The sequence below is a fragment of the Panthera pardus genome, unplaced genomic scaffold, assembly GCF_024362965.1.
Source record: "Panthera pardus isolate Hobbes unplaced genomic scaffold, ASM2436296v1 HiC_scaffold_27, whole genome shotgun sequence".
NCBI lineage: Eukaryota > Metazoa > Chordata > Mammalia > Carnivora > Felidae > Panthera > Panthera pardus.
The window spans coordinates 42,849,874-42,872,898 of NW_026526843.1; the positions used below are offsets into that span (position 1 = coordinate 42,849,874).

Genomic DNA, 23,025 nt, shown 5'->3' on the forward strand with positions numbered 1-23,025 from the left:
GATGTTCTTTAAAAAATAAGGTCAAATAGGACCATCATAATGAAAGTGCAAATAATTCTATTTTTTTACATAAAATAATAGTATTATCATGAGTGTAGGGGCTGGGAAGGATGTTATGAGGTACCTAAATAGAAAGAAAGAGTGAAAAGAACAGCTCCAAAGTACTCCCATTCTTATTACCTATGGGTAACTTAGGACGTCTTTTATTTATCCCATGCTTGATTTTTGTTTTTGTATTTTGAAATAAAAAAACAAAACACCATACACAGACATGCACAAACCAACAACATAAACCCATTAGTCTTTCCTGCCTACTCCATATGCACCACAAATAAAAGCAAGAAGGCTTTTATTTTATGAGAGAAAGACTAACTGCATTCAAACCATCTCCACTGCCCAGATCTGTAGGAAAAGTTTTGTTCCAAAATTATAATTTCTATTGTCCTATGAGGTAGCTGAGGGTAAATATATGGGGAAACATAGACTGAAATTATTCAAATGCATTCACTCAAAGGGGAATAGCTTTTTGGGTAATGTTTCTTCAATAAAGTTCACTGCAAATATGGCATCACTTGGCCACATTAAGAAGACACAACTAAGAACCTCTCATAAGCCACAAATGGCCTCACACTTGCTAAGTAAAGAATAAAGGAGCAAAGCATAAAAAAGTTAATATTTAAAGGGCACCTGTGTGTCAATGAGAACTTCCTCTATGTATACACATTGTTAACAATCTTTGTCCTTATAAATATAATAAGCAAACCAAGGAAAGAAAACTGAATACATACACACAGAGCAACTTGTTTTTGTTTCTTAGTTTGGATTTTACATGAATTAAACTTCCATAACATAGATGTCTTTTTTTGTAATTATCTGTTTTTTTTAAATATAATTTATCAAATTGGTTTCCATACAACACCCAGGGTTCATCCAAACAAGTGCCCTCCTCCCTGCCCATCACCCCCTTTCCCCTCTCCCCCACCCCCACCTACCCTTAATTTGTTCTCAGTCCTTAAGAGTCTCTTCTGGTTTGCCTCCCTCCCTCTCTGTAACTTATTTTTTCTCCTTCCCCTCCCCCATGGTCTTCTGTTAAGATTCTCCAAATCCACATATGAGTAAAAACATATGTTATCAGTCTTTTTCTGCCTGGCTTATTTCACTTAGCATAAAACCTTCCAGTTCCATCCACGTTGCTGCAAATGGCCAGATTTCATTCTTTCTCCAAAGGCAAGGGAATTGAGAGCAAAAATGAACTATTGGGACCTCATCAATATAGATGTCTTTTTAAACTCTCCATTCCTTTTCTTTGCTTTCAGACTCTGCTACATTAGGACACAGCAGAGTGAAGAACATGGAATCTGGTCCAAGAGGTTACTTTTGCTAGTAAGTAATATTTCCGAGTATTTTATTTTAGCAACAATCAATCTGAACCAAGACTGAAAGTGAAAATGTGACTTCAAGATTAAGGCAAGGTAAGGCAGCCACGTAAAATATACCAAGTTAGAGATATTCTAGGTAAAATATTAAACACAGCTGAAAAAGATTCACAATATGCAAAAATGTGTTAAATACACAAGTCTTAAGGGGAGAAAAAGTTAATATACTGCCCTGCCCTTACCATTACAGAATCCTTTGGACTTCAGTAGTGGTGCTCTATTTTACAACCTGTGACACATTTATGCTAAACTTATTAATATGATATCAATTGAAGAACAATACTGTTCTTTAGTTATTTCAATTAGCAAGTATTCCTGCCTCAGAAAACAAACATTAACCAAATGCCAAGCACTAGCCAGCATTTATTGCTTTGAAAAATAGGCATGCACTTTATTTTCTGGGTTTTATACCTAATGAGAAAGTAAAGAGCATACATTTAATTCTAGGAAATAACTGAATTAGAAGCCAGCAGAAAGTCCCTTCACAGTCTTTTGTTTCCATGTAATAATACATTCATTCTTCAATGTCTTACTGGGATGATTGTAGACAGAAAATCAATTCTTAAAATCTCATGCATGGTTTGTAATTATAGCTAGACTATATAATAAAAACTGAAAGACATATATATTCAAGTGTTTTTAAACAATGTTTAAGCTCTGATTGGGACATCTACTGATGACAGCTGATCTTTCAGTACAAGCATGGTTGCCTGCCAGACCACCATGTTCTATGAATAGATATTTCTTCTCAAGAAATTCCTCTTCAGGAAATTAGCTAATATTTCTTAACTTGGAGGCTTTAAACTTCTGCCTGTTAGAGATTCAGTAAAAATGTGAAAATGTAACAAAAAATAAAGCTACATGTCAAAATAATTCATTTAAACAGTAGTGCTGCACACTCAATTAAGAGGCAAAGGATATATATATATATTTTTTTTTAAGTTTCTTGTATTTTCAGTTACAAATGTTTGCTCCCAGGTGTACAGTCATTAGCAAATGTAACCAACCCCAAGTAGGCCCTTAACATTTCATTGTCCACTGAGAGTACATTGCCACTGAAGTTGAACAAAATTCCACTAGTTCACCAACATTTTCTCAGTGGTAGGCTAAAATCTCATTCTTATCTTGGCTACCTTCCAACATAGCTGGAGTTCAAGCATTTCTGTTTCAAGATATTCATAGTTAAAGGCACAGATGCTTTCTGGATGTCACAAAAACTACACATTTTTGATCAAATATAATTTGCCAGCAACTTACCAGAATTTCTCTTTGATACCATCCTCAAATTTGTGCTGACTACAGAAGAGACCACAAGGGCCAAAAGAAATGGTGGCTTCATTGTTCACTTTCTTCAGTAGCTGAAAAGTCAAAAAATAATATGAAATTGAGTCACAGATCTTGGCATCAACAAACTAGCAGCTAAAATTTCACATATCTCAAGGACACATTACAGAAACAATGACATTCTAGTGACCTTTGTTTTTAGTTTTATTCAAATGGAAGAAAACATGAATGCACACAGTTGAATCATGCCAAAGTTCCCTGCTTAAAACTTTTCAATGGCTTCCCATTGGATTTGGAGTAAAATCTGAACTCCTTCCATTAGGCCATTAAGGGCATAAAGGTGGGGCCCTGGCTGCCTCTTTGATCTTATATGACAACACTCTCCTCCTTGTTGGTTATGCTCCAGCCACTATGAATATTTTATCTGTCCCTGGAATGTGTCAAGGTCATTTGCTTCTTGTAGTCTTTACATTTTGTCTTCCTCCTAGTATACTTCACCCCACTCTTCACACAGTTGGTTCCTTAACATTCTATTGTCTTCAGTCACACAAAAACACTTTTTCCAACTACCTAAAGTCTCACTCTGTCATTCTCTGACTCACCTCCCTGCTGTTTTATTCATAAGACTGATCAGCACTTATAATTATTTTGTTTATTTATATCACAAGGGTTTTTACTCAACTTTGACAATATTTTAAAATTAACAATACTGAACTTTAAACAATTGTAATGAAACTGTTCCAAAGCGAAAAATAAGTGTAAAAAGTTTCAAATAGGATCGAGATCCTCTAACAATCAGAATATAAGCACCACAGAGGTATACTGGGCTTATCATAAACCCAAGACATAAATATGGCAAAGGGGACAATAAGAATGAAAGCACAGTGATCCCTAAAATAATGAGTGGAAGCAAATCTGAGTGGAAAAGCAAGAACACCCTCTGGATATCATTTTAAAGATCCAGAATTCCATGTAAAGATTTGTTTCTTGAATAATTGGTTTGTACCTAAAGGTGCAGAACCTTACCCAGAATTTGAGAGTAACAGGATGATATCAAGCATCGTGTATTCCCAGAATTTACCTCAGAATTTATATCCACCTGACATCCTAAATTCAGAAAACTTGCAGTTTGGGGTCTGAGCCCACCTGTTCACTATCCAATGCAGCTAGTTCTTTATCATCCCATCTTCTCTCCATCAATAAACAAAGAAGACTGAGAAAGAGGAGAAGGTCACCTTTTGATAACAAAGACAGGTTTTCCTTTCCCAGATGACATGCTGGACTTCTCCCATACTACTGGAACAGTGACAAAGAACTTTGAGGAAGGATGGTGTGTTGGGAATTTCAGATGACAAGAGGCCAGTACTAATCTCTACCAATCCCTATCACATACTAAATTTCTGGTCCCAAGAAGCATGAAATGGATTTGGCACATTACCAAAGATTCAAATTGGACTGGGTAGATGATTCTTGTCAGAGGCTTTACAGCATGGGGTAAGATGAGTACACTTGAGAGAAAAGTGATATCATGTCACTAGTTGAAGTTCTGAGGGAAGATTTAATCAAATTTCGAAAGAGACTTCATTGCCAAGAGTAAATGATGGGGGGATCATCTCATCATCAGGCCTGTCACAACAACTAACTATTTATACAGAGCCTATAGATGGCTAGAAGGGCAATTATGTTCAACCAAGGAAAAGACACAGTCAATCAAAAGCATATTTTTTCCCTCTCCCTCTTCCCTAGTCATTTGTCTCCCTATGAAACACCACTGGAGAAGGCATATGGCTGATGTGTGAAAATCTACCATGCACCCTCCAAATTCCTAGCCACTGGAATGTCTCATCTGTTTAAAGAAAAAGGAAGAGACACTATTTGAATCAGATAGGAGCTTAGAACAGTCTTTAAAATCAGAATGAAACTCTGAAAACAGCTGAAAAGTTATATAATCAGACTGAAATGATTATCATTGTCACCATCTCCCCATGGAAAAAACAAAGTACAGTACAGTACAACAAATAGAAATCATTGGGAAAAACAATACTATTTCAGAGTTATACTTCACTGAGTTAAAACTCTTAATGAATCAGCTGCATTTATTAGCTTGGTTGTTTCTGCCCACACCTTGACCACTAGAATATTATATTCATGAAGATAGTCACCTAGTCATTATCCATATTCAATGGATAAAAGAAGATCATGTAGATATCATATCAAGGGTCTCATTAATACAAATAAATGGCAGCTTTCATGTTTTTTTCAAGTTACCCATTTATTTGAAATAGAATATATATTAACAAATATATGATTATTCAAATCCAAGATATGTGGTTTCCCCTGCTATAGTGGACACTGTTGTTACCCTACCCATATCCTCTTGGCCTACGCCAAAAGTCATTTGCAGAAGACTTCCTATGTTTCTCTACCAGGGGGTGCTTTCCTATCTACAAAGTAAGTTGAACAGCAGGGGAGGCAGTCTGGAAGTTCCAAGTTGTTAACACCCCATGAGTTACTTTCAGTAATGGGAGTTAGTGAATAAACACCGCAACTCCCTCACCTGTTGGTATATTCCAGTAAAACTGAGTGGCAAACTGCTCATTAACACACTCTTTATTTGCTTTTTCTCCCTTCCAGTCTGACTTTCTCATTCCCTTGCATTACTTTCTGGAATCACTTCCCAAATAAATTACCTATATCTAAATCCTTGTCTTTGGGTCTGCTTTTGGGAGACCCCAAACCAAGACTGAAAAGACCATCATGAATTCCACAAAATCCTTTGTTTTACATAAAATTTATTTGTACAGTTTCTAGCTAAGTTTACATAGGCTCTGGACATTCAAAAGGTGGCTTATTATTCAAATTTTCCTAAACCACAGGCACATTCTAGCCCTTCTGTCCTGTCTCCCGGTTTAGAATATATGTTATTCCCAGTGACTTCAATAAGAACATTGGTTCATCTCTGATTTAAGTATTTCTGCTGTATTCAGTCAGTTATCAACCCAACCTTGCCAGTGAGATATTAGAAGTCTGTCATATTCTCCTTTACCTACAATTCATCCTGTCCATGATTGTACCTTTCCTATTTCTGACTCTCAGTCATACAAACATCAGGGTAAACAACAGATTCACTTCCCATCCAACATTTTTTTTTCACTAAAGTACATGATCTATTCAATACTTTGTTACAAAATAGCCTTTGTTTTAGATGATTTTGCCCAACTGTAGGCCAATGTAAGTGTTTTGGGAAAGTTTAAGGTAGGCTATGCTAAGCTATGATGTTTGATAGGTTAGGTGTATTAAATGCACTTTCAACTTATGATATTTTCACCTTCTAATAGGTTGATATGTAATCCCACTGTAAGTCAAGGAAAATCTGTATTTTATTAAAATAATAATTATAATGTATTGAGCATTTTTGTGTGCCAAGCATTTCACTAAATTGCTATATGATATTTTATTCTATTAATGACCTTAGGGGTGTTATTATCCCATTTTACTATTCACAAAAGTGATACTTGTGACTTACACAAGGTCACATCAATAGTAAATTAAGGGAAAAAATGAATTTAGGTCTATATGACTACAAAGTCCAAGCTCATAACCACTACTAAGCTATTTTTGCCCTAGGAGTTAGATGTTATGGAAGTCAAAAACTAAGTCTAAGATTATAAAACATCGCTCCTTGCCTTCAGGAAGCTATAATCTAACTGTGGAGGTCCATGCATACTTGAGAGCTTAGTCAAGTGCAAGAGAGTGAAGAATGACCTGTATATGTTAAAGGCTAAGGGAATATAGAGTAAGACAAGTATTTTGTAGCATGTTCAATAGGTGATGCAGATTTCCCATTGAAAGGGAAAATCTGCCAAACTGCCAATTCAGTCAAAAAGAAAGGCCAGTGTAATCAATCTCCTAGCTGTGTTCATCTGCAACAGAAATCGGCCTTAAATATCATCATTGATCAATGAATGTCTCAGAACTGTGACCACTAGGCTCCCAGCATACAGTCCCACACATCTGTTTAAATACTAAAAGTGTCAGAAGCATCTCAGGTTATCCCATGGAAATCTTACACTGAAATTTAGGTTTATTACATTATAACTTTTTTTTTCTTCTTGGTGATTTTACAACCAACTTACTGTTGTGTGGAGAAAATGTATAGGAGCAAGTATAATACTTTATATGATGGCAATTATGCTGCTATTCAATTATTTCAAAATTACATTTTTTTTTCACAGAATTCTTCCCCCTACCATGGATATAAATATACAAGGGTTCTTACACCTGAAGTTCATATTTCCGAGGGCTTTGTGTTTACTGATTTCCTAAGGGTAGGATATAAAAATCCCAAAAGACAACACAAGGATTCTAAAGACTGAAGATGCTAGCACAATGGCTAATGAAGGCATTAATTTTCCTTTCCTTGAATTACCAATCCTGATATGAGTAGGGCCATATTTTCAAGACAGTTTTTAAAAATGTAATTGAACTAAATCATTTGACAAATAATTGTAATGATAATGTTATGCTCGAGTGGTTTTCAAGTCTAGTTTGTAAATTACCTTCTCCACTTACTCTTTTCCTCCTTAAAGTACCAGTATGCCAGGTTCCTGTTTCATGTTAATTCTTAAAAGTATCTGTATGGCACAATTCTAATTCTAGAAGGCAAAACAAGTTTAATTTATTAATATATTTTGACACAACTAAAAGACACTACTAGATATACCAGCTAGGTTGTAAAGAACACACATTCATTTCAATTTCTAATACAATAGTACCTCCTTAGCCTTCGGGGATATGTTCTAAGACCTGAGTGGATGCCTAAAACCACAGATAGTGCCAAACCCTATATAGAGTATGTTTTTTCCTATAGGACATACCCTATGATAAAGTTTAATTTATAAATTAGGCACAATAGAATATTACCATAACTAACAATAAATAGAACAATTATAACAATATATTGTAATAAAAGCTATGCGATGTAATCACTTACTGTATTGTACCTTATTCTTTCAATGTATGATGTGAGATGATAAAATACCTATGGGGTGAGATGAAGTGAGGTGATTTATATAGGGATTATGACATAATGTTAAGCTATTACTGATACTCTGATGATAGGTCAGAAAGAGGATCATCTGCTTCCAGACCATAGTTGACTAAGGATAACTGAAACTATAGAAATTAAGACTGTGGATAAGAGCGGAATACTGTATCTTCTAATTCTACAGTCACCTACAATGAAGCACAATATTCATACAGAGATGGTCTTAAGGTCCTACTATATCTTCAATCAGAAAACAAATGTGCAATAATATAAATGATATTCTACTTAATAAGAATGGAAAGTTGGTTCTCAATTTGACTCAAACTTGGAAAATACCTCAACGATTATATAATCCAACCATCAACCTATCAAGAAATCCTTTTTACACTATCTCTATAGCTACCCTATCCTCAAGTACTTCCTACCATATGAAAACAAGTATGAAGTGGCAGCTAATTATTATTAGCTCTAATAATTAGAAATGGAGATAGAGGGGTGCCTGGGTGGCTCAGTCGGTTAAGCGTCCGACTTCAGCTCAGGTCACGATCTTGTGGTCCGTGAGTTCGAGCCCCGCGTCAGGCTCTGGGCTGATGGCTCGGAGCCTGGAACCTGCTTCCAGTTCTGTGTCTCCCTCTCTCTCTGCCCCTCTCCCGTTCATGCTCTGTCTCTCTCTGTCCCAAAAATAAATAAACGTTAAAAAAAAAAAGAAATGGAGATAGAAAGAGAGAGACATGAGACCGAAACCAAGAGAACCAGAAATACAGAAGAAAACAGAGATAGCTAAAGATAGAGAGACAGATGGATAGGAAGCAGATGGAAAGAGAAAAAATACACACAGAGGAGAAATGGGGAGATAAAGCATACGGAAGCAGAGAGAGAAAAAGACAGAAATGGAGACACAAGAAGTTGACATATTGAGAAAGAGGAGGAAACAAGAGAAAAGAAGAAGAATGATGGACAAACTTCTGAGAGATAGCAGAAGAGAAAAAGAGGGTAAAAAGAGAAGCAAACATAAGAGGGAAAAATTGGTTGTAAGCAACTATAGAGATCCAGGAGCATAGCAAGAACTATCTCCCAAACTAGTCTATTTCTTGTGGTGATTATGTAGCCTGCAGTTTTTGGTTTAGTATGTAATTCCCCAAATTTGAGTCTTCATTTCATAGCCTTCCTTGCAACTGCATATGGACAGGAAATTGCATTCTGACCACTAAGATGTAACAAGAAATATCATGTACAAGTGGGAATAGTCTTTTTCAGGATTGCTCCAGTCAGCAAACCTAGAAGTAGTAGGTATAAGGTTTTATAAGCTGTTTAAACAAAAAGTCTTCACTCATTACTCATTTTTATGTGGTTTCTAAATCCCTCGTTATCCAACTCTTCCTTCCTTCAATACAAATGTCAACATTTTTCTCAAAATATAATTTACACTTTCATACACTATATATGAGATTTTAAATTGGTACAGCATTTTGGAAGGCAAATTGCCAGGACATGACAAAATTTAAAGTGCTCAGGAATTCCTTTTCTAATAACTTATACTACAGAAATTCAAATACATATGCACAGAAATATACGCATGTTCAAGGACAGTCAGTGCAGTATGTGTTATAATGGTCAAAATCTGGGAATAAAACAAATACCCCTCCAAAGAGGAGTGGTTGACACACTCAGATATCACCTCACACCAGTCAGAGTGGCTAAAAGGAACAAATCAGGAGACTATAGATGCTGGTAAGGATGTGCAGAAACAGGAACCCTCTTGCACCGTTGGTGGGAATGCAAATTGGTACAGCCGCTCTGGAAAGCAGTGTGGAGGTTCCTCAAAAAATTAAAAATAGACCTACCCTATGACCCAGCAATAGCACTGCTAGGAATTTACCCAAGGGATACAGGAGTGCTGATGCATAAGGCACTTGTACCCCAATGTTTATAGCAGCACTTTCAACAATAGCCAAATTACGGAAAGAGCCTAAATGTACATCAACTGATGAATGGATAAAGAAATTGTGGTTTATATACACAATGGAATACTATGTGGCAATGAGAAAGAATGAAATATGGCCTTTTGTAGCCACGTGGATGGAACTGGAGAGTGTGATGCTAAGCGAAATAAGTCATACAGAGAAAGACAGATACCATATGTTTTCACTCTTATGTGGATCCTGAGAAACTTAACAGAAGTCCATGGGGGAGGGGAAGAAAAAAAAAGAGGCTAGAGAGGGAGGGAGCCGAAGCATAAGAGACTCTTAAGAACTGAGAACAAGATGAGGGTTGATGGGGGGTGGGGAGGGTGGGTGATGGGTATTGAGAAGGGCACCTTTTGGGATGAGCACTGGGTGTTGTATGGAAACCAATTTGACAATAAATTTCATATTTAAAAAAAGAAAACAGAGGAGTGGTTGAATAAAGTATGGTATATGCATACTATGGAATACTTTATAGCTATTAAAGAGACTGAAGTAAGAATTGTGCATAGATGAGTATAACTATAAAATGTATGGAAAATAAACATGATCCCATATATAATGGAAAAATCTATGTATGTATATATATGCATGTGTATATGGAAATTTATAGAAAAAGTTAATGTAGGGAGGGGAGTAGGAAAAAGTCTAATGTTGAAGGGTAAATTTCATTCTTTATCTAGTCATGATAGTCATTACTTCTTTTCTCCAAAATTTATATCTCTTTGCCTTCATGTATAGGACAGTTTTTCATGTCCTGGCCCCATTGTGATTGATGGAGCATATGACTGATTCTGGCCAATTACTTGTAAACAAAAGTTATTGCTCACACTTGTGTTTCACTTTCAGGTCAGAACATTTATTTGTCAATGTGCTTTCTACATCTTTTCCTCTGCCATAGTGAAATGGTAATGCTCAAAATAGTGGTTGCTCCATCAGTCTGGGTGATAAAATGAGAAATTTTGGAGCAGAGCTCCCAGCTGACATGTTACATAAGTCAGAAATAAAATTTTGCTGTTATACGCCACCAAGATTTGGGGATAGTTACAACAGCATAATCTAAATATTTCTGACTGATACAATTGAAATACTTAAAATTTACATTGAGATAAATATACATTATGGGTACATTATAAAAATATGCCTAGAACAGCACACAATATTCTGTACATGGACAACACAAAATATAATGAGACATAATATTATGTGCCATGATCTAGATTCAATATACTCTTTAGAATGCAACCAGTTAAAGGGCAGAAACTATGATTTATTCTTTTTTGCATCCTGAGCACCAGTGACTAGAACACAGTAGGCATACAACCATTCTTCTTGAATTTTGTACTAAATAATTTTTACCTTAACTTGTAGTTTTATATTAATCCCTATTAAATGTCAATATATTAGTTTTAGTTCACTCAAAATCAGTTCAAATCATATTCATTTTTATTTACTCTCTCATCTTTGTGTCACTTGAACATTTCATAAGCTTGTTCTTTTTGCCCTCAATTAAGTCAATAATAGCAAATTCCAAATAAAGACACAAAACAGAGACCTATAGACCACCACTATAGACCTCTCTACATGTTGGCATTGATCATTAATCTTACTGACCAGCTGGGCATGAATTCACTTAACTGTACTAGAATCCATTTAACTGGCCCATATTTGGATATTTTATCATGGGAGATTACTCATTTGATAAACCAAGCTTTCATATATTAGTGTAATAACTCTACCAAAATATAACAGATTTATTTAGCCTGACTTGATTCTAAGATCCATTAATTTATGCATTTGACGAATTTATTGTGTGCCAACAACAGGGATACAAATGGGAACATAATAAGTATGGTATCTTCTATGTAATCACAGTCTAGTAGAAGAGAAAAACAAGCAGGTAATAATGAATTGTTTTAAATGTAATGAGAAGAGAGATACAGAGTGTTTTGAGGGCAGTAAGTGGAGAAATTACATGCACATTTAGGAAAAATAGAAGGCTTTCTGGGGAAAGTGACTTCTAAACTTAAACTGAGAACATGAAAGGAAAGATTGTTCTCAGAGAGCCTGGAACATTCACAGAACTGAAATGAGTTCAATGCAGCAGAACCATAGAGTGTTGGATATATAGATAAGAGAGAGTTGATACTGGAGAAGTAAGCAAGGGTCAGATCATGTAGAGATTAAGTTGCCTATAGTACATCTAAGCATGGATGTTCAGTGGGAAATTGGAGATACTGATAGGAATTAAGGAAAGGGACTTGGGGATATATATTTCATAGTTTCAAGAATAAAGATGCCACAGGGTCACCAAATTACCTAAGGATAGAGGCAAAATAAAAAACTGGCTAAGGGTAGATTCCTGAGAAACACCAACACTTAAAAGATGAGCAGGGGGGGCGCCTGGGTGGCTCAGTCGGTTGAGCATTCAACTTTGCTCAGGTCATGATCTCGCAGTTCGTGGGTTCGCACCCCGCCTCGGGCTCTGTGTGGACAGCTCAGAGCCTGGAGCCTGTTTTGGATTCTGTGTCTCCCTCTCTCTCTGACCCTCCCCCGCTCATGCTCTGTCTCTCTCCATCTCTGAAAAATGAATAAATGTTTAAAAAAAAAAAGATGAGCAGGTTCAGAGAAGTCTTCAAAAGTGACTGAAAAAAAAAAAGTAACAAGACAGATACCAGGAAAACCAGGACAAAAGCCAAGAGAACAACATATTTCAAGAATGACAACTATGTTAAATGCTACTGGGTGGGTAATCAAGTGAGTCAAAAACTAAAAAGTATCCTTTATATGTAGCCAAGGAAAGGCTGCTAGTCAAGAGAAGACTGCCAAAAACAAATCAGTGGAATATCAGGGCTAGAACCAGACTGTATAAACTGAAGAGTAAATTGAAGGTAAGGAAGTAAAACAGTGAATGAGTAGAGACAACTATCACAAAGATTAGCTGTGATAGGAAAGAGTGAGATACAGTACATTTACAGCATAGGGCCAGAGGATTTTTAAAAGTACACTGCTATTTTTCTCATGATTAGACTGAGGTTATAAGTTTTGGGGAAAACCAGAATAGTTTTTATCTTTGGTGAGTAAGAGAGATTTGAGCAAGCTTTAAATGCTGAGGGAAAGGAGCAAGACAACAGGAAATAGCTGAAGAAAAAGACAACACATGGTTAATTTACACAGCAAAAACCCTAAAGAAATACATGGATAAGAAAAAGTTTCTGAACCGCAAATGGAAATATGTGCCATACACAGGAGGATTTTTTTTTTTTTTTTGATCTTCAGTTAGAAATGGAAGGAAGGCAGAAATGATAGGTGAAGGTATAGGTAAGTTTGTAGATTTAGTGGTGGGAAGTTGCCATCTTGTGGCTTCTACATTCTCTGTGAAACAGCTGGCAAGTTTATCTAAAGAGAGGGTCAGGTAGGAGGATTGAGGAAACCTGTACCTTTTCAAAAGTTAAACAGTTCACTCTAGTATTGGATGTTAAGTTCACTAATTTAAGTTTCTGGAGTCCAAGGTTTTGTTTTTGATTTTAACTAACACATTTGACTATACCTAATACTCTTGTACTTTCATTGTTTCTATGACTCCATGTAAAAAGATTTTCATAAGAATTGAGTGGAAGCAGCTACAAGGGCACCTTCCAAGGTAACCAACACACCAATTAACTTTTTCTAATCACATTAATTCTTATACATTCTTTTTGCCATACTACAGTTAATTGAGGTTTTGTGGTATTTTAAGAAATAATTTAACCTCATTACCCTTGTGTAAAATACAGGGAAACTGAGAGTCAGTGAGGTAAGTAACTTTCACTATTACAAGAAGCCAGTTGCAGGCAGAATAAGTAATTCATATTTGTAAAATATCTTTCTTGTCTATCAGAAACAGCAGTGACTGTTGACTGTTAATAAATAAATAGACAAATAGACAGGAAATGGAGTTAAACTCCTTGAAATAGTCAGCATGAAGGGCACTGTATATAACTATAAGTGCCAAGTAATAAAAAAAAAAACATGGTGCTGTCAGAAAGAACAGTTATATTAATGAACTTTCCTCTAATAGTGCAATGCATCTAATTGAGCTTCTATGTTTAGATAAATGACAGTACCTAGTTCTAAAATCTTGTTTCCTATATTTTTAATTATAAAAGGATGATGAAACATTGTGTCCCATGAGCAAGTATAAAATAATGTATTTTTGTCATATTAAGTGAGCTGTACAACAGGGTCTCTTTTTTGAGTGATGCACCTTTACCTGGGTTATTGACTAATGTGAACTAGCCTTTTGACTTTTGTCAATGTAGCCTTTTGGGCCCCAATTTTATTTATTAGCTGTATGACCTTAGCCTAATTACCTATACACTTTCACCTTCCATTCATTTACTCATCTGAAAATGGTGGTAATAGTAAGACTTACTTTATAAGGCTAACTCTCTATGTGTGTATGTGCACACACTCAGGCACCCCAGACTACCTATTATTAATACACACACACACATACACACACACACACACACACACACACACACACACACCCTAGAAGGAAATGTACTTAATTTTTACATTATATTTCAGTAGTGCAATTATAGAGAATGTTATATTCATCATTATCAATATCATCCCTAAAAACATTTTATTTATTTATTTATTTACTAATTATTTTAGAGAACAAGAGAGCACTTGTGAGTGGAGGAGAGTAGCAGAGTGGGAGAACTAGCGAATCTCAAACAGGCCCCATGCTCAATATGCAGCCCGATGCAGGGCTCAATCCCATGACCCTGGGACCATAATGTGAGCCAAAATCAAGAGTCAGCTGCTCAACCAAATGAGGCACTCCAGTGCCCCTAAAAACAGACACTTAAAATAAATACGTATTTTGGGGGCACCTGGATGGCTCAGGTGGTAAGCATCGGACCCTTGATTTTCTAAGTTTGAGCCTCACATTGAACTCTGCACTGACAGTGCAGAGCCTACTTGGGTTCTCTCTCTCTCCCGCTCTCTCTGCTCCTTTCCCATTCACACACTGCTCTCTCCATCTCAAAATAAATAAATAAACTTAAAAAATAATTTAAAAATAATAAAATAAATATGTATTTTTAAATCAGATGAACTAATTTGGGACATCACTGAACATAGAGGGTGTGAAATGATTACAAGGGAATACTATGAAAAATGCTATGCCAAAAAATTAGATAACTTAGATGAAAGGACCAAATTTGTAGAAAGATACAAACTACTGAAGATGACCAAGAAAAAAATAATACTCTGAACAGACCCATAACAAGTAAGAGATTGAATTAATAGTAAAAAAAAAAAAAAAAAAAAAAAAAAAAAAAAAAAAACCAGAAAGACTACCCCAGGCCTAGATAGCTTCACTGGTGAATTCTACCACCAGTTTTAAAAGAATTTATTTAAAGAAGAATTAATATCAATTCCTCAAAAACTCTCTCAAAAAATATAAAAGAGAATATTTCCCAACACTTTCTATTAGGTCAGTAATACCCTGATACCAACATCAGGAAAAGACATCACATAAAAAGAAAACTACAGACCTGAATCTTTTAACAACATAGACCAAAAAGTCTCAAAAAAATGCAGAGAACAAACTGAGGATGTATGGGAGTGTGGGGGAGAGAGGAAAATGGGTGATGAGCATTGAGAAGGGCACTTGTTAGGATGAGCACTGGGTGTTGTATGTAAGTGATTAACCATGGAAATCAACCGTGGGAAAAAACCAAGAGCACACTTTACACACTGTATGTTAGTCATTTTGACAATAAATTTTATTTAAAAAATAAAAATAAATAAGAAAACTGACAAATTGAATTGTGCAACATATAAAGCAGATTATACCTAATGGCAAACTATGATTTATCCTAGGAATGCAAACTTGGTTTAACATCTACAAATAAATCCATGTAATACACCATCTCAATAAAGAAAATTAATCACATAATCATTTCAATAGAAGCGGAAAAAACATTTCAAAAAATCCAACATCCTTTGTCCTTGGTTTGATAAAGGCTATCCACGAAAAAACTCATAGGTAACATTATACTTAATGATGAAATACTGAAGTCTTTCCCCTTAAGATCAAAAACAAGGATGTCTGCTATTACCACTTTTATTCAACATTATACTGGAGATTATAAACAGGAAATAAGGCAAGAAAATTAATAACAGGTATCCAGATTCAAGGAAAAAATAAAACTATGTCAATTTGCAGATGACATTATCATGTATATAAAAAATCCTAAGGTATCAGATCAAGATAGTGTGGTACTGATATAAGGGTAACATGAAGATCCATGGACAGAATCGAGAGTTCAGAGCATAATTTTTGATCAATTGATTTTCAACAAGGCTACCAAGACCATTCAATGAAAATGGCCTTTTCAACAAATAGTACAGGAACAACTGGATAGCTACATCCAGAAGAATTTAGCCCTCTATCTTACATCACATACAAAAATTAACTCAAAATGGATCATAGGCCTAAATGTAAGAGCTAAGATAGTATAATACTTAGCATAAAATATAGGAATAAATCTTTGTGACTTTGGTTTAGGTGAAAAATCTTAGACATGACATTAAAAGTATAAGCATCATATCTGCAGCAACGTGGATGGAACTTGAAGGTATGTTGAGTGAAATAAGTCAGTCAGAGAAAGACAGATACCATATGTTTTCACTCATATGTGGAACTTGAGAAACTTAACAGAAGACCATGGGGGAAGGGAATGGAAAAAATAGTTACAAACAGAGAGGTAGGGAGGAAAACCATAAGAGACGCTTAAATACAGAGAACAAACTGAGGGTTGATGCGGTGGGAGGGGGAGAGGAGAAAGTGGGTGATGGGCATTGAGGAGGGCAATTGTTGGGATGAGCAGTGGGTGTTGTATGTAAGTGATGAATTACGGGAATCTACCCCCAAAACCAAGAGCACACTGTATACACTGTATGTTAGCCAACTTGACAATATATTTAAAAAATAAAAATAAAAATAATTTAAAAAAGTACAAGCATCAAAAAATAGATAAATTGAAGGGGTGCCTGGGTGGCTCAGTTAGTCAAGCAAAGGACTTCAGCTCAGGTCATGATCTCACAGTTTGTGGGTTTAAACCCTGCGTCGGGCTCTGTGCTGACAGCTCAGAGCCTGTTCGGATTCTGTTCCTCCCTCTCTCTCTGCTCCTCCGCAACTTGAGCTCTGTATCCCTCTCTCAAAAATAAATAAACATTAGAAAAATTTTTTAAAAAGTAGATAAATTGAATTCCCTGAAAATGAAAGACTATATGCTACAAATCATACTATCAAGAAAATAAAAAGACAACCCATAGAGTGAGAGAAAATACTTGTAAATCATATATCTGATGAGGGAATTATATCTAGGATAAATAAAGAACTCTTACAACTCAACAATAAAAATATAAATAATCCAATTAAAAAGTCATAAAGTATTTGAATAGACATTTCTTCAAATGGGTAGGTATACAAATAGCCAATAACCACATGAAAAGATGCTCAACATCATTGGCCATTAAAAAATGAAAATCACAATGAGATACCACTTCTTACCCACTAGGATGCCTATAATAAAAGATATAATAACAAGTTTTGGTGAGAATGTAAAAAAAAAAAAATGAAGCCTTCATACACTGGTGGTGGTAATGTAACATGGTACAACTGCTTTGGAAAACATTTTGGCAGTTCCTTAAAAGGTTAAACATAGAATCACCATATTATCCAGCAATTTTATTTCTAAGTATATTCTTAAAACAACTGAAAATGTATATCCACACACAAAAAAATATACAAGAATGTTTATAACATTATTATTCATAATAGCCAAAAAGTAAAAATAATTCAAATGTCTATCAAAGATTCAATAAGAATCAAAGATTCAATAAGAGACAATGTGGTCCAACTGAGCTTAGCAAATTGCGTTATCTTTAAAGCAACAAACTGGCAGGAACTGATAATTCATCTGTAATTAAAAGAGCACTTTATTTTTTACTGAGTTATAGCCTAAAGGCACGCTTTATAGATAGAAAAGTTGGCAAGATTTTTATTGAGCATACTGATCTATACTCCCTAACAAATTGCTCTATTCTCTAAACTTTAATAAAGGAGCTAAATTCTGGGCATATATTGCTACCCAGTGTATACCTATATAGAGATATTTTTTTCATAAGAAATTTATTAATCCTTCAAATATTTTCAACTTTATATTTTATATTCAATTGGGCCTACCAAATGAATGTTTGGATGTTGGTAAATCAGAAATAAACCATTTGAACTACTAACTTTGAGGTCAATTACAGGATTATGCGAGAGGGTCATAAATTCCACTTCCACACATATTTACATGCTCATGCATACATGCTCATGCACATACCCACAAAAGACAACCACAACCTAAATATCCCTTAATTTAATTCACTTAATACTGAAAATCAACAATATGTACTTCACAAACACTGAGGATACAGTATTTTGAGGAAGACAGGAATGATCCTTGTCCTCATGAAGCTAACATTCTATTGAAAGAAACTGACATCTTAAACAATTAATTACAATTATAGAAAGCATGAAAAAGAGATATGCATGGTGCTCAGAGCTCCAGTATAGTATGTGGTGGTCAAAGAAGTCTTGCTTGAAGAAATTACACTTGATATGAGCTTTGAAGAATGGGTAAGGTTTAACTAGGCAAAGGAACAATGTTCCAGCTAGAGGGAATAAGATAGCAAGGGCTGGATTAGAATGGTCTGATTCAGAAACTAAAGACAGATCGATGTAATTGGAGCAGAGAATGTGTATAGAAGAGTGGTAGGAGAGAAAGTCATAAGAAGTAAGCAGGAGGCAAAATCTGTGGAGTATCATAGGCCTTGGTAAGGAATTTGGACCTTATCCTTAGTGCAGTGGGAACCAAAGGTTTAAGGAAGTGAGATGATCTGACTTACCATTTTGGAACAGATCACTCTAGCTGCTAAGAATGGATTAAAATCAGAAGCAAAGTTAGTTGGGTAGCATTCTCAAAAACCAGTGTCATTTTTTAAATGATGGACATTAAGAAAATGATGAAAAAAACTTTGCTGAAGCAGTATGAAAGTAGCTTAAAACATACAAAAATGGTAGCAAAAAAAGTGGTAGTCAAAAAGTGGTACTTTCTTACTTGCTTGATCTTCCAGAGCCACAGATTCATTTTGCCTAGTTTTAGATCCTGGCTACCCCTCTGATTGGAGTAGAAAAAAATGAATGCAGGAAGATGAGTTTGGACATTTCTCTCATCTGACTTCCAAATAAATTCTCTGAGACCTACCATTGTTTCCTTCACTATTTTTTTCTCCTTCTCTGGGGTCCATAGTTTTTTTCACAAAAATACAGATGTATTTCTTATGTGAAACAGGTTTGTTACTTGACTTGACTATCTGCTTTGGGGAACTCCAGAAGGCATGGATCTATTTTTGTGGCTCGATTTGCACATATTCCTCTGGACACTATGGGGAATGTATCTAGGAATTGTTGTCAAGCTTCCTACATACGTGAGTTTGAATGCTGCAGGCAGAAAGTGATAGGCTATTGCTCATATCTTTAGGAAGCGTAACTGGTTACTCTGATCCAAGGTATTGTTAATGCCTTAAACAGTAATACCTAATACTTTGTATAGAAATTCAAAGTTTAAGGCAAAGTATTTAATATCTTGCTTCTCTGAAAAAAATAGAGGAGTATGACCTTGTATAATGTCACACAGTCTCCTTTGGGTTGAAAGAGCAAAATCAGTCATTCTAAGAAGGAAAATAATAAAACAAATATATACTGAACACTATTATGTGTAATATACCATACCAGGTGCTTTACTTTATATGTGTGTTGCAGTATAACTGTACAATCTGCAATCAGATTGCTTCAGTATAAGTCCTGCCTGTGTAATTTGTTAGCTGTAGGCTCTGGGCAAGTTATTTAATCTGTTTGCATCTGATACATTTTCATCTGTAAATGAGATAACAACAATAACTTTCTCTTCTAGGTACTGTTACATAAGGCACTTCCTAAGCATAAAGCATTTAGAATCACACCTGGTAGGGCACCTGGGTGGCTCAGTAGATTAAACCTCTGACTTTTTCTTAGGTCATGATCTCACTATTTCATTTGTAAGTTCCAGCCCCACACTGGGCTCTGCTTTGTCATTGTGGAGACTGCTTGGGATTCTCTCTCTCACCCTCTCTCTCTGACTTGCACTTTCTCTCTCTCTCAAAATAAATGAATAAACTGAAGAAAAAAATAAGAATCAAACCTGCTATATAGTAAATAGTCAATAAATATTAATTGCCATCATCCTCATCATCTAAATCTCATAAGAGTAGTGTTGAGCAAAATATTACTGCCTATTTACAGATAAGTATACTGGGACCCAAAAAGTTTAATCAAATTGCCCCCAAGATCGCATAGCTAAATAGTGGTAGAGGTAAGATTCAAAATCAAGTCTTTTGGACTCCAAACCCATGTTCTTTCCACTTTATCATGCCATTAAGAGTACCAGGAACCCTGGGTGAGACTTTATTGCTGAAACACTAAAGAGCAACCTACCCTCTCAGGTTCTAGGTAAGGGGCTGGTACAGGGAAAGGCCTACATTTCCTGATTGGTTCTCCATGCTCTAACTGTATCTATTTCCCTCTCTGATTCTGCCCATTCTTTTCAAGGCTGAGTACCCTTTAATTGTATTCTTTACTTATACATCTTTCCCTATCTTGGTCAAATGTCCCAAATTATGAACTATGTCAGGGTAAGATTTTCTCATATGGACTTCTTCTGAGCATGGTACAAAAACAAAACAAAAAAAAAAGTGGGGGAATGAGGGAATAGGAGAGGTGGGGAGGAGAGGAAAAGAGACAATGAAGGTATAAGCATGTTTTATTATAACAATATTGATATCAATACTGTTACAATAATAAGCATATTGTTTAATGTTATAAAAGTAACCACTAGAACAGAAATTGTTAGCAGTGGTTGCCTTTGGAGAATGAGACTGGGCTGTAGTTTTTTCCTTCTGTAGTCTTCTCCAACTGCATTCTTTTTTGTTAATTTTTTTAAATGTTCATTCATTTATTTAGAGAGAGAAAGAAAGCATGCATGCACGTGCACAAGTGGGGAAGGGGAAGAGAGAGAGGGAGAGAGATATTCCCAAGCAGGAGCTTGATGCAGGGCTTGAACCCACAAACCATGAGACCCTGACCAGAGCTGAAACCAAGAGCCAGATGCTCAATTACTGAGACACACAGGCACCCCACTTTTTTTTGTTATTTTTATTTGTTTGTTTGTTTTGTTTTAGCCAAGGACAAGCATTGTGTCTATAACTTGGAAAATAAATGGTTTAAATAAGCAAGCAAAAAATAATTTAGTGGGCAGGGAGGCAAATAGATGAATATGTGGGTGGATGGATGGATGGATGATAGCTCATCTACAAGGCAAAATTTTGTGTAGCAGTTAAGAAGAGTGAAATAGAAACAAGTTCAAAGTACATTGTTGGTAATGAGGCACAAGCTTATAGAACAGTAGAAAAACAAAACTATTTCCAATATAGTTTAGACACAAAAGTAATTATCTGTAATTATTATATATTCAAATGGTACAGAAGTATATATAGTGAAGAGTGTTATCCTCCCTTTTCATATCAACTTTCCACAATCAACAGAGGTATCTAATGCTAACTGCTTGATACGTATCCTTCCAGACATTTTATATATAAATAAAACAATGTTATAATGAATACCCATGCATGCATATATGTGTATTATAATCATATGTATATGTGTATTATAATCATATATTTTTATAAGATAAATTCTCAGATTATATTACTTTAATTTTTATTTGCATTTTCAATTGTGAGATAGAGCATCTTTTCACATATTTATTGACTACTTATATTTCCTTTTTTCTGTAAATAGCTTCATTTATATCTTTTGTCCTAATTTCCATTCATGTATTTGCTTCTGAAATGCTTTGTAATAAAATTATACATTTTTCTAATATATGTGTTATAAATACTTCTATCAGTAAAAAAGTTTGTAAAGTCAAAAACTATTCCAAAAGTGTTCTGAATGTCAAAAATATTAACTGCCAAGTAGGGCGAATGTTCATTCTAAAAATGAAAGCACTAAAACCCAGGTGTCTGAGGCATTCTTCTGAAAAAGACAGGAAGTCCTTTTTTGTCAAAAAATAAAGAATACAGTTTATGAAAATTGCTATCTTCAGTTTCACTGACTATTTACACAGTGTTTTGACAATAATTAAGCCAAGAGAATCTTCAGGGATGGGATGGATACACATGCAATACATCAGTGCCTGCCAGGGAGCTAAACCACTTACAGAATATACTTAAGTTGAGGACTTCTTTTGTTCCTCTCATTCCTTTGCCATGAATGGACAGGAAGGTACTTGTTTGGTAAATTGTTTCAGCAACAAAAGACTCCACATTTCTTATTTATAGTAAATGGCTAGCACCTGGAATCAGTCTGTTAGACAACATTGCTATGAATGCAAATAAACTGAGTGGTAATTCAGCCCCATCCTCACCCTTCATCCTTCAAATGACTTAGTGATTTCTCAGTTTCAAAAGTATGGATTTGAGGGGCGCCTGGATGGCTTAGTCGGTTAAACACCCAACTTTGGCTCAGGTCATGGTCTCATAGTTCATGGGTTTGAGCCCCACATTGGGCTCTATGCTGACAGCTCAGAGCCTGGAGCCTGCTTCAGATTCTGTATCTCCCTCTCTCTCTGCCCCTCCTTCATTCTCTCTCTCTCTCAAAAATAAATAAACATAAAAAATTTCAAAATAAATATGGATTTGAATGACTTATTACTCAAGATTGCCAAAAATACCCTGGGAAGTCTGGGTCAGGCTCAATCCTAGGACTAGAATGAAATATGTCAAGTCCACTCGGGGATATGCCTCAGTGGCTGGAATAATGGCCCTTAGGCAGTGGTGTGCTGGTAAATGTTAAACAACCAGGTCTCCAAAGGGAGGGGAAGCTCTGGTTGACATCCTTTGCCTATTCTTGTACTGTAAGTAGTCCTACCATAGCTAATTTAAGGCTACCACTCTTATGTCATTCAACACAACATCGGGAAAAATGTACACAATCAACTTTTTTTTTCTATTTTTTAAATGTTTATTTATTTATTTTGAGAGGGAGAGAGACAGACAGAAAAATAGAGAGCAAGCAAGGGAGGGGCAGAGAGGAAAACAGAGAATCTCAACCAGGCTCCACACTGTTAGCGCAGAGTCCAACGCA

The 23,025-nt window shown here is 35.6% G+C and overlaps 1 protein-coding gene across 1 annotated transcript in view; it reads right to left on the bottom strand.

Moving 5' to 3' along the window:
- Positions 1–23,025, bottom strand: part of IL1RAPL2 (interleukin 1 receptor accessory protein like 2) — a 1,152,078-nt gene that overhangs the window by 1,075,433 nt on the left and 53,620 nt on the right. Inside the window, exon 2 of the mRNA XM_019431771.2 lies at positions 2,694–2,794. Within this exon, the coding sequence (XP_019287316.1) occupies positions 2,694–2,775 (82 nt within the window). The 5' untranslated portion in view covers positions 2,776–2,794. The remainder of the gene's footprint in view (positions 1–2,693; positions 2,795–23,025) is intronic.